The sequence below is a fragment of the Phyllostomus hastatus genome, unplaced genomic scaffold, assembly GCF_019186645.2.
Source record: "Phyllostomus hastatus isolate PE091 unplaced genomic scaffold, TTU_PhHast_1.1 phas_scaffold_216, whole genome shotgun sequence".
NCBI classification, from domain to species: domain Eukaryota; kingdom Metazoa; phylum Chordata; class Mammalia; order Chiroptera; family Phyllostomidae; genus Phyllostomus; species Phyllostomus hastatus.
In genome coordinates, this window is record NW_025334018.1 from 21,996,062 (window position 1) to 22,008,758 (window position 12,697).

Sequence of the window (12,697 nt, forward strand, 5' to 3'; positions counted from 1 at the left end):
GCGGCAGGATAGCGCCGGGACGGACAGGCGGCACAACCAGGCGATGAAGCCACAGGCCACGGCAGCCTAGGGTCCTGTCTGTTTCGATTTCCCTTCTCAGAGGCGAGGGAGGAAGATCGATTTTCTTCTCAGTGTCTGAACGGCATACATTGTTTATTCCTGATAAGAGGTTTTTCCGTGTGCGTGTGTGTGTGTGGGTGTGTGGGTGGGTGTGTGTTCTGTGGAACCATCAGGAGTAACATCCTGGCTGGTTTCCTTTCCCAGGACTCCTGAGCCGGTGGTGGCCGTGTAAATAGGGGCAGCCTCCTTGTGGGCTGCAGGGCGGGCAGGCTGGAAGGTCCCATCCCGCCCTGTCCCTCCTTAGCTGCTTATCTTCGGAGGAGCTGTGGACTTCCTCCGAGCCTCCCTTCCTTCTTCCTCAGCAGGAAACACTTACTGCCTGGCTTGAGGGGCTGCGGCCAGAGCGCAAGCCTGAGCACAGGACCCCCGTCGCTGAGTCTGGCACGAGGAGCGTTGCAAATAGGCGCGTGCGCGTTGTAGATTTGGAGAGTAGAGCACATGTTCGGTTTTTGCGATCAGCCTCGATGTTTGGACAATGCGTTCATGCTCATCGAATCGATACTTTATAAGCAGGTCAAGGTCCCCACGTGAGCACTTTCTAGAGGATCTGCCCAGCTCACAGATGTACTCTGTTCTTCGGAAAGAGCCTTGTAGCCATGTATCTGAATAATGCAGACCTGGAAATGTCTCCCTCGGGAATGAGGAATTGGGAGGGGCAGTCGCGTGCTGAAACAGTGATTCTCAGCCTTCAGCGAGTCTCGGCTTCAGTGCATGTTGCAGTCCCCGGTGAGATTTAAATCATCATCACCATCATCATCACCATCATCACCATCACCACCACCACCACCACCATCATCATCATCATCATCACCATCCCCTCATCATCATCATCATCATCACCACGAGTGCCTGAGTCCTGCTCTGAGCGATTCTGATGCAATTAGTATTGAGTCTGTCTGGCCAGAGCACAGGCGGCACACAAGGCCCGCGGGCCGAACCCGGCCCTCCACCTTGTTTCATCCAGCCCGGCACCTTGTTTCTGCCCGGCGGCAGCGCCGAGCTCTTGCTTGACTGTTAAGGAGTGGTTACATTTATACAGTCCTGAAGTCACATTCATCCCTTTGAAGGCAACCTCGAGGCTGATGTGGCCCCTGGTGAGAATGAGTTTGACAGCCCTGGGCCAGAGCATCAAAATTTTTAAAATTCTCTGAATGCTTTTAATATGCAGAGTTAAAAATGACTGGTCTCCACCTATCAAATAGCAACCATTCTGGGTCAAGGAGCGGAGGAATCTCATGGGCAGAGACGGCAGAATGGACGAGAAGCCTGTAGAGGAGGAGCCAGCGAGGCGCAGAGCAGGGGGCTTTCCCTGCGGTTCCCCCGCCCTTCCTGGGGGGCCCCCGCCTTTCCTGAGGGCCCCCGCCCTTCCTGGGGCCCCAGCCGCACGCCCGCCGGACTGCCACGGGATTCTTCCGTGCCCCCACAGCAAACACCAGAGGCCCATTGCGCTCCTCACAACCAGAGGAGCCCGTTCCCGGCTGGAGGTTACAAATGACGGAGGGCCGAAAGATGCCGAGTTTTAACCTGCGTCTGGCGGACTCGTGAGGTCATGAATGTTTAGGTCACTTTACGTGAGCGAATCAGAGCGTGCGTGCATTTCCCAGTGACTTAGCTGCCCAGAGCATTACTCACCGTGCCCACTAGAGGGCGCGCTTGAGGGCCTTTGCTACGTTCAGCAGTCCTCCAGAGGTGAGAGCCGGATCTCACTCCACATTAGAATAAACAACAACAAAAAAACAATCATGGACTTCCGTGTATCTGAAGTACAGCTGACGATTAGTTCATCGCATGGATTATCGTCTTACTGTCGACACTGTCATGGAAAAGGGGCAGAGCGCGTGAGGTCCCTGGTCCCCTGCAGTCAGCAAACGGCTTTCGTGTCTCCCCGGCAAGGGCTGCGCTGGGTGCCGCCGTCCAGGAGGCAGGGGACAGACTCTGGCGACCCAACGGAGGAGTTCAGGGCGGGAGGGCAGTGTCCCGTGGGGCCGGCCGGCCGCAGCACTGACTGGGGCGGGGCTGGCGTCAGTCGGTCAGGTGTGCGGAGCAGGAAAGAGCATCGTTGCGGGGGAACAGGGTCAGCGCGTGTAGCTGCATTGCAGCTGTTGCTCTCTTTGTCGGAGCCGCTCCCGGTCCGGTAGACAGACGGGCGCAGGGTGTTGGGAGCCGTAGTCGATGACGGTAGGACGTGTGGGCCGGGGAGGGGCCTGGGCCCCAGCTGGGGTCCCAGAAACCTCGGTGTCCACGGGGGAGGGAGGCGGAGACGGAGACGCTTGGCCCACGAAGGCCCAGGCGATGTCCGCCGAGCTCCCGGGAGCCAGAGGGAGAGAGAACGCTCAGCGGGCACAGCTCTGCCTCCCGGCGCCCTGCACTTGGCTCAGTGCCGCCCTCCGACCTTTCCACTCACGCAAGGGGCACGGGGGGAGGCTCCTGCAGCAGCGGCCGTTGTGCAGCCCGAGAGCCAATGGGGGATTTAGGCCCCGACTGATTGGTCTCTGAGAACAGAAGCTCCGTCAGGCACGGGAGGACTCGGCCTCCCTTCCGAAGGACACGTCCCCTGAGCTGATGCGCCCTGCACTCTGTGGCAGCCCCGGGATGTCGGGGACCGACCACGGTGGGTGGGGCGGAAGGGACAGGGACGTGCCGGGTGCCCCGTCCACAGCCTCGTCCACGGGGAACCGAAGGCGGGCCTCCCGACCCGACCCGCTGTGGCCGGAGCTCCGAGCACTGACGACAGTCCCACAGATCAAGTCCAAAGAGGCCCAGCAGTTCGTGGGACCGGAGCGGTGAGTGCTGAGTGCATTCCCTCTGGCGTTCGCGTCACGGTCTGTTTTAAACACGGAGAGAGAGAGAGAGAGTGTGTGTGTGTGTGTGTGTGTGTGTGTGTCTTTCATCGGCTGCATTTCCGCGGACGCTCTCAGGGCTGCCTTTAGATGAGAGAAGAGGGAGCCTTCTGCATGGGGTTCACGGCCGGCCGAGTCCGCCCCGGTCTTCATGGTATCGACCAGACCCACGCAGACCCCATGAAAGCAGGGCTGAGCTGCGGCGCCCTCTGTAGAGGGGGCGTGGGGACCCGGCTGGGACACCGCGCAGTCACCGCCTGCCTGCCTCTCTCCCGCAGGCCCAGTACGGAGCGGCGGTCCCCCCGCGGCCCGAGCTGCCGCTCTTCCACACGCCCGTGGACCTGGTGGACCTCAGCGTGGAGATGGCCGGGCTGAAGTTCGCCAACCCCTTCGGGCTCGCCAGCGCCACCCCAGCCACCAGCTCCGCGATGATCCGGAGGGCCTTCGAAGCGGGCTGGGCTTTTGCCCTGACCAAAACCTTCTCCCTGGACAAGGTAGGAAACTGTGTTTGAAGTCACAGGTACCTGTCTCTCGTGGATTTTAATTCGGGTATCGGTACGGTGCTGGAAAGGGTTTTCTGACCACGCGGTGATGGTTATTAAACGGCCAGACAAGACCGACGGTCAGCGCTCACTGTCCCCATTGCTCCTGGCCCCCCGGCCCGGGAAGGCGAGGTGGGCGGGGCACCCATCGCTCACCTCGTCTGGTCCAGAGAGCACCCACAGCTTAAACACTACGGAAGCGGCCGTGTCCTTCAGGGGTCACACCGCGTGAGGTCTTCTCTGTCTCCGTACTCATCACTGTTCTCTGGCGTCCGGCCGCATGTGCACGGGGCGCACGCCCCCACCCCTGGCCGGGGACCCCGGGGGCTCAGTGTGCGCGCGGTGTCCTGGGGTCTGGTCCACGTGGGAAGGGGCCCCGGGTAGCTCACGGTCCCCCTGTGAACACAGAAACGTCCCCGGATGCGCGCCCTTGAGTTGGACTTGACATCGAGACTCTGGGCTCGCGCCGTCAGTGGCCGAGGTCAGTGGGGAATGAACTGCACGTCCCGGGTGAGACCGATTTCTGCAGGTGCACAAGCCGTGAGACCTCGAGGTGTCAACGCCGGGTGACCCCGCCTGCCCTGCAGGGTTGCGTCCGCGTGTGGTTTTGGGTGAGAAAAGAGCAGCAGAAGGTGACGTTTCTTCAGCCTTTCTTGGTACAGTTTCACTTGGGAAACCTGCTGATGCATTTAGTCCTAACTGGTAGTTAGTAATAATTAATGTGGAAGAATGCGTGGACCTACTGGCTAGGAGAAGATTGTCGCTATTTAAGCCAGCCTTGTCCTTAGGCAAAGAAAAGAACAGAGAACAAATACGCCCCATTAAGCACACGCTCTGCGCTGGGTCCTCCCACGGGGAGCAGTAGCGGGCGTGATCGTGGCAGGAAGGTCACGTCTGCCTTCCTCTGGCCGCTGTACCGGACACTGCGAGCAGGGGGAGTCAGGGAAACGGGGGGAACCCTGGCGAGTGAGGAAAACCGGTGCGTGGAAGAAATGCTTCGTGAATATATTTGTGTTGAAATAGCTAAAGGCAGGTTCTTCTTCAGAAACAGTATTGGCTGCACAGTTAGAAACCCTTTGATGAAGCAAAGTATAAAAATAGAACACACTGAGCTCAGCTATAGAGTATCACTAATCGATTGTTTACAGCGTTGTGCAGTATTGATAATGTACTTGTCTTTGTTTCGATTCACCCTCGAGCGGTGACTCGGAAGCCAGAACCAAATGCTGAACCCCCCGGGGGAAACGGAGTCTCTCTGATTGCATCTGAGGACGTTGGTTACAGTATTTCAAAATTTTTATGTGGGGGACAAGCATAGGTGGCTACTCCAGTACTACTGAAAACTTGTAGCCAAAGGCAAAGGGAAAAGAAGTGTTTGCTTTGAATTCACTGTTTCCTTTGCTTGCAAAAATGTACTTCTGATTCATCGGAGACATCTGTGTCTACTCTGCTGGTGACAGGCACGGGTTTGGGATGCCGTCTCCTCCTGTCACCTGGCAGTGGCCGCCTTTATGAAGGTCGCCGGCAGAAATCAGCGTGGACGCGGGCGTCCTTCTGAACCTCTAATCTGTGTTTGACCTCTGCCTTCGGGGTCTGGGGCGCTGATGTGGACGGAGACTCAGGAACAAGCGCAACCTCAGTTTGGCGCAGACACACACGGTGGGGGTGGGGGTGGGGGAGCTCTCTGTCACTCACCGGGATGGTGGGAGAGACAGAACATTTGTGCAAAGGCCATTTCCAGTGCCTTCGTTTGAGCACGGTGCCCGAAACGGCGATGATGCCACCTCGGCGTCACAGAACGCCGATTCCAAAAGCGGTGATTCCCCCACACGATGACGTGTGGGGGCGGCCCATCATCGGTTTTCTGGAGAGCTGCTGTTCTTCTGGTTTCTCAGAGGGGCCCCGACCCGTGGCTACGCCTGCTGGGAACATGGGATTGTCTTTTGAGCTTCTGGGCGTCCCCGCTGACGAAGCGGGGCGGGGCGCGACTCGGCCGGGTGCACGTGCGGTCGCCCGCAGCCCCTTCCTGCAGACGCCCGCTCACGCGGTGCAGGTGCCGCGCCGTCCTGTGCGTGGCGTTCCCGCGCAGCCGTGTGCAGGAGCCCGGGTACAGTGTGCACGCCAACCCCAGACTCGGCGGCTCGAAGGATATTGAAATTCAGAGTCTCGACATTTGAAATGTGGACGCTCTCCCCATGACAAAGGTCATTCTGCGGTGCTTTGTTGCCGTGTGAAACACGAGTATCTCTCCCAGCACAGTTCTGATGAGGCACACCTTGCGGAGCCTGCACATGACAAAGGGATGAGCGCTCGCCGGGGGGGTTCGGGGAGAATTAGAGCCCGGCCGCGCAGCTGCTGGGGGTCAGGTGAGCCCGTCCTCCCGGCAGGGGGGCCCCTCGGCGTCCCCGCGGACTGACAGCCCAGTATTGCCCTGGTTCCCGCCGCAGACACGGGCGGGTGGGTGTCGCTTCCCTTCCTCCTCGTTTTCGGAGGCGTTCAGAGCACGCTTTTGATTTCCATCATATACATATGTGTGTGTGTATATATATATATATTTTTCATACTCCCGGCTTTTGCCAAGGCCGCAGTGAGGCTGGATTCGCTGCCGCCACGGCGGGCCCCCGCCCCGCCCTGCCGGAACGCCAGGGGAGACCTCCGCAAACAAACGCTGTTACTCGGCGCCACGCAGTCTCCGTGAAAGCCGTGCGTGCTTTCTTTAGGGAGGCCCGTGATCGGATTTTTAATGTCAGGTACAAAAAGACCCGTGTTTGCTTTTGTGTTAAATAACGTCGGAGGTGGCTGTTAGGAACTGTACCCTTCCTTGTCCAAGTCAGTCGTGGCTGCCGCGCCCCGGAACCCTGGCCTGCTTTTTCTGGAGCTTCTGCGTGGGCTTTCGGATGAGGGTCTTTAAAATGCCATCACAAAAATATTTCAGTGTAAGTATAAGTCATGTTTCTATAAATAATGTATTGCGTTCAAGTTTAAATTTTAAAAAGTTGGAAGGGAAATCGATCTGCCAAGCTCAATTTAGGCTGAGCTATCACGACAGAGCAGAGACAGGCTCTGTTTAACGGGGGGCGCTGGAAGTTGTGCAGCGGCCGCGCGGACTAACCCCCGAGCAGCGCGCGGCTACGCGGAGAGGGAGTCCAGACCTCCTGTGTCTGTCGGTGGTGCCGCTGCGTTCTCCTTCCCTCGTAGCTGCGTGTTCCAGGCTGCAGGTCCGGACCCCCGACTGCGGGCTGCACGCACCGCAGCCACTCCGCAGCCAAGCTCCGGGTCCTAAACCAAGCAGAGGTGTCAGTGTCCTCGCCCGAATGCTGATGCTTTATCAGTACCCTAACCCAAAGTCATGCCGAAGCAAGAGTTCGTTGTATTTATAGGTCGTGTATAGACATTAGAGCAAACGAGATTGACTTTTAGTAAGAAAAGGAATGCATACATTTTATTTTAATCATGTCCAGTGACTGGGTAAATGGGTGTACCTCTGACGAGTCTCTCTCGACACAAACCACGCAGAGCGCAACGCAGAGAAATATTGAAAGTGCTTCGTTATTTCTTTGGAATCAAAGTGTTGATAGTAGCTGTTCTCATCACACGCAGCCTTACACCACACCACCGTTCAGAGTGTAGGAAGAGTTTGATGAATGCTTCAGGGATACCTGTGGTGTGCATGAACTAGTAAGGGGACGGACAGGTTTGGGGCGGCAGCACCTCGAGGGCTGTCTTTCAGCCACGTGCCCAGCCGGTCCCCGCAGGAAACGCCGTTGTAGGCGCCGGTCTCAGCCAAGGGAGGAAAGGCCGGTTCGAACTCTTCGTGTCCTATGTGGCTTTCCGGAGTGTATTTAGGCATCCAGGTCTAAAAATGAAAATGTCAGTGGGATTTCTAAATGCATGGGCTGTATATTAAGACTGAGGTGGTTGAGTGAGTCTTGAAGATGCAGTGAATTTTTCAGGAAACAGTAAGTATTGCACAGTTTTAGGAAGGGACATCAACAGCATCTCCGAGGTCGGGTGTCAACAGCCGAGACGGAAGAAATGGACCCTGTTCTGGAGGCTGTGGGCGGCAGCAGGGATGTGCTGGGTCCTCCAGGGCACGCCGCCGGCCTGGCCTGGGACCGGTCTTGTAGAAACACCTGCCCTTCGCTGACCGCACACTGGCCTCCCCGTGTTCCCTCGTTCCGCCCTCCGGGACGTTGTGGCGTCAGGTGGCCCAACTCATTCCCGTAAATGAATGGTTGACCTTCAAATACGGTGCTTTTTTTCCTTCTTCTTCAAGTACATAAACACCCTAGAGAGAGGCCCACAAGGATGGAGAGGCAGCGTTGTCGGGGGAGGAGTTTGAACTGGGAGACCCCAGCGCCCACCCGGAGCTGCCCCAGATCACCTTCCGGAAGCTGTTTAATGCCGTAGGTGGTGGGGGTTGTAGTTATTATTCTAAATATGCACCTGTCTCGGCCATTGACCGAGTACTCGCCACGTACAGCCATCGCCGGGTGTGTTTTATAAGTCAGTCATGGAACCTTCTTCACAACATCCCTGTGAGGCGGTGATTTTCTTCCCGGTGACACGTGGGCGGAGGAACTCGAGTAAGTTGCCCGGGACTGCGGAGGACGGTCGTTAATTTGCTCCCAGTCACGGTCACGGGCCGCGGGGCGGAGCTCGCGTGGGCAGCTCCGCTTGTTAGGGAATCCGTGGTCGGCTGGAGGGACGCCCAGGGGCAGGGAAGGGGCCCCACCCGCTTCTGGACGCTCCGCAGGAGTGGCTGAAACTGGGGCGAGGGCTGAGCCCCCCACGCTCGCGCTCCCCACAGTCTCCTCCTCCTCCTCCGGGAGAGTCGCTGGGGCTCGCGCACAGGTAGCGAGTGCCCTGGGGCTGGGCGGTGGGGGGGGGGGGGCGCGGGGGAGGAAGCTGCAGGGCCGGTCGAGAGGCAGACTCTGAAGTCACACGCTGTCAGTTCCACCGGACACTCTCTGGGCTGAAGCCAGTGACAAGGTGTGAGACGCACGCTCTGTCTCAGAAGTAGATGCACACCCTCTGCCTGTCCGGGGGACCGACAGCCAGACGGCTGCACACGGGGACGCGAGTGTGGCTCGGAAGGGTGGTCCCCGCCCCGGCTGCCACCATTCACTTCCCTTCCACGTGCAGCACGCACAGCGCCTTTCCCGCTGCCCCCTCCAAGACCCTCGGAATGCCCTGGCGCCCCGGCACAGGCGCGGCGTGTGTGGTCACGTGAGCTCTGGCCGCTTTTCGAGCGGGGGAGGGGGGGCGCCTGTGGTGGTGTTGCTTCAGTGTGGGCTCCAGGATGGGGTCACTGGGAGCGGGAAGGGGAGGGACAGGGAGGGAGAGAGGATTCTCGTGTCTGCCTCCTGGAACCCGTCGTCATCGTCAGAGCCAGCCCCCTCCCGGCCGCCCTGCTGCAGCCACACTGGCCCTGGTTCAGGTCCTCGGCCCGGCGGCCCCTCCCTCGGGGGGCTGGGGTTTGCTGGGCCTGCAGGGCCCTCCCTGGCCTTCACGGGCCGCCCCACTCCTCAGGGTCCTCGGAGAGGTCTGCGGGCCCCTGGCCGGCCGTCTCTCGGAACCTCGTTTTTCTGGTGGTTCCCCCTCACGGCGCTCATCACCCCGTGGGGTTACTGTGTGCTTGGCCACTTCTGCGTCCGCTTGTCTGTTTTCCGCCTCGGCCTCGAGGAGTGGACTCCGCAGGAGGAGGGGTGCCATCCTTCTGGCCCACGGTGCACGCCCGGGCCAGGCACCATGTCTGGCAGACCGGAAGGGCGTGCTCGTTAGGTGAGCGGGTGGCTATGGGACTCGGACTTGAACTTCAGTTCCCGGTGATGACAGCTCCTCAGGTGCAGGGAGACAGCTCCCGGGTCCTCGCGGCAAGCCTTGCCCTTTTGTTTTTCTAAACAGCCCTGTTTTCCTTCCCGGAGTAAGATGTGCAGCCCTTTCCCCCTGTAGGTCGTCCGTTCTCCCGCGTGGGTTTCCAGACACCTGTTCAGTCCGCATGAGCTTAATTGGGAGGAAGTTGCCCATCAACCAGCGAGAACTCAGGAGTCGCGTTGTCAGGACGAGAAAGGCTAAAAATAATATTTAGACTTGTTAAGAAACATTTCACAAATATGTTACATAATATTTTGGAGCCTGGTTAAGTCTATTTGGATTATTATACAGAAACATCACAATTACTTTTGTAACATGTTTTAGAAGGCTTTATTAGAAATAAAGATCTGGATTTTCTTTAAGAGTAAGTGAAACATTTCTTTTGCCATCGAGTCTCCTCATCGCCTTACTGCGGAAGTCGAGGGGACAGCAAACGACCAACCGCCCCGTGCGGCGTCCCCTCTGCCACAGCCCGAGTTTCGGATTCCGTCTGTAGTGAATTTCCGTTTACTGAGCAGTGGCACCTGTGCATAAAAGCAAGGAGTTACAGTTATGTAAACATACTCAGTGTCCTCTTCTGGGATATTTTTTTAAAGATTTTTTTAAACTTATTTTTTCAGAGAGACAGAGAAAGAGAAGGAGAGCAACATCAATGTCTTGTTGCCTCTCACACGCCCCCTACTGGGGACCTGGCCCGCAACCCAGGCACGTGCCCTGACTGGGAATCGAACCAGCGACCCTTTGGTTCTCAGGCCGGCACTCAGTCCCTTTGGGAGACTTTGCAGTGTTAAAACTACAGATGATTTCTGTGTGGGAGTAGCTGGACTCTTCCCCTGGTTGGGTGCATTCATCATGATGCGGATGTCCCGTGGGAGGTTCCGTCCACCGCTCACTCTGAGACTGTTCTGCCGTCTGCCCCTCGAAGCATCCTGGTCGCTTCAGCAACAAAAGCAGGTGTGTGTGCACTTGCAGAACCGAAGCTAAAGCTTGCAAATTAGAGTGTAATGAAAAGCACGCCCCGTGTGTCTCCCAAGTTCTAAACGAGTTGCCATGGGTAGCCATGTCTGGGATACGACATGGTGGTTCCGTAGGAGAGGTGGACCACGCTCCCGCACCCAGGCGGGCACACGCACTTCCAGCACCCGCTGTAAGCCCCTCCACTGCAGCCAGCACGGGTCTAACCAGGTGTGTGATCACAGCTATTTCAGTGGCCCTTTTTTTTTTTTGACCTTTCATTTCACATTTTGGGCTAGTTGACTGTGAAGCAGACCAATCAATTTCCCAATATAATTCCGTCCTCACTTCTTTTCTGTTTCGGGCTGTGATTTCACACTTGTTAATTAGTTAATCATTTTGGTAGCATGGACGAGGGGAGGCTCAAATAGATCTTTTTAATAATATAAATTGACGTGTAACGTTTGATCTGGGGTGGCTGGTAGAAGAGCCTGACTTGTCACGGAAAAGGCCTCTTACTCAGTTCTCTTTCGTTTGTTTTTTCAGCCATCAGTGTCGAGGTTAATGGGAAATTCTCATGATTATGGCTAAAGGAAGTTTCCTTGTCGTCCTGCCATTTAAAAAACGGATTCCACCCTTTTCCCGTCTCACGTAACTCTTTTGCAGATTTTAAATTTAGCTGGTTAAAAATATCCGTATTCTGGGCATGTTTGGACGGCACCGTCTCTGGTTAAAACGAGCGTGGCCGGAACCCCGGTGTGTCCTCCTTGCTTTCTCAGCTCTTTCCTGAGCGTTAACAAGGTCTGTGCTCACGACCACCAGAGACGCTCTTCACCCTTCCTTAAAAACTTGCAGTACCAAACCCCGCGATGACCTCGCTGTCCGTTTTTTATTAAAGACACACGTTTTGTTGGGAGACGTTCGGTTTCAAAACCGCAGTTGTCTGTCGCTGCTCTTCCTCCTGACCGGCCGGGGCCTGCAGGCTGCACCGCCTCTGTCTCCGCAGTGGGGCGGGGCGCAGGGCTGGGGGCGCAGGGCGGCCACCGGCTCCTCGGAGAAGCCTGCAGCGGGACTGCCTCCGCGGCCCCCGCCAGCCGTGCCCCCGGCTGCGGCTCCACCGGGACTCGGTCCTCTGCCCTTTCCATCCTCCCCCTCCCCCTGCTCGTCGGGAAGTTTTCCGCCACCTCCCACGTGTCTGGGGCCACTCATCCTTGCTTTTCTGCCACATTCGCCCTCAACTGAAGTTAAAATTACCTGAAAACGTCATGGAGCCGTTTTGCTGACGAGACCGGTGGTGCCCCGAGACCCAACACGAGAACCCACGCGGGAGTGTGCAGGAGGCGCGAGGGGCTGTTTCCCCCTCGGTTTCAAATCGTGGCTTTTACGGCCAGTCACACCAGCTGCTGTTACTCGAGTGCCACGGCCGGCCGCGTCCCTGTGTTCGGGAGCGAGTGTGGAGGGCCGTCTCAACTGCCCGAGAGCCGCCCCGCCGGGAGACCTGCGCACGCTCACTCGTGCCGGGGGCCGGGGGGCCGCAGCGCCTGCTGTGCCTCTCCCGCAGTGTGCTGGTGGCGCTCGGTGTGAGTGTCTGAAAAATGAAACGTGTAAAGAGGACGTGTAACGTGTGAAGCGCCAGGTCAGTGAGAGCAGCGGTGACTGTGGTCACAGCCTGCGTGCCACACCGCCGCGTTCACCGTGCTGTCACCGTCTGTCGGAGAGGAGAGGTTCGCTCTCCCCTCGCCCTTCCCTGGGAGGGGCCCTCCCTACCAGCCACGCCCACCTCCACGCCCATCACTTCTCCCTGGACCCCGCCCGCCCCCTCTCTCTAATGAGAGCCACCCAGGCCCCCTCCCCTGCGTCCTGGGCCCACCCCACGCTGTCTCTTACAAGGGAAGTCCCGCCGTGCCTCTGCTTTGCTTAAAACCCTCCAGTGGCCACTCACCGCCCTCACGAGACCCGATGTCCCAGTCCCTGAACCGTGTGGCTCCTGCCCGTCTCCGGACGGCATCTCCCCCTTCTCCCCACCCTGGCGTCGTGTCCCAGAGGAGCCCCAGCCCCCCGGTCTTCCCGGGGCACTCCAGCCACCCGCCCCCTTCACACCCGTGGCCTTCCGAGGACGGCTTCGCCTGGAATTTGGGGGTTCTTCCCTCCAAAGGGAAACACGAGAAAATCGCCGCTGACAGGAAGGCGTAAATGATACAAACAGAATTCTGCTGTGATGAGCAGTTTACTTGTAGTGTTGAAGCTCACTGGATGCCAGAACAGGCGGACGACCACAAACCCGTGACACGGTTCAGAAATGGTCACACAGTCTTCCCTTCTTGCTCCTTTCCGTTCACGGAAGATTCCGTGATTTTCCAAATC

General features: G+C 58.0%; 1 protein-coding gene across 3 annotated transcripts in view; it reads left to right on the forward strand.

Moving 5' to 3' along the window:
* Window positions 1–12,697, forward strand: part of DPYD (dihydropyrimidine dehydrogenase) — a 461,487-nt gene that overhangs the window by 253,239 nt on the left and 195,551 nt on the right. For all 3 annotated transcript variants that reach the window (XM_045816671.1, XM_045816673.1, XM_045816672.1), the window contains one exon: window positions 3,239–3,454. In XM_045816671.1, the coding sequence (XP_045672627.1) occupies window positions 3,239–3,454 (216 nt within the window). The remainder of the gene's footprint in view (window positions 1–3,238; window positions 3,455–12,697) is intronic.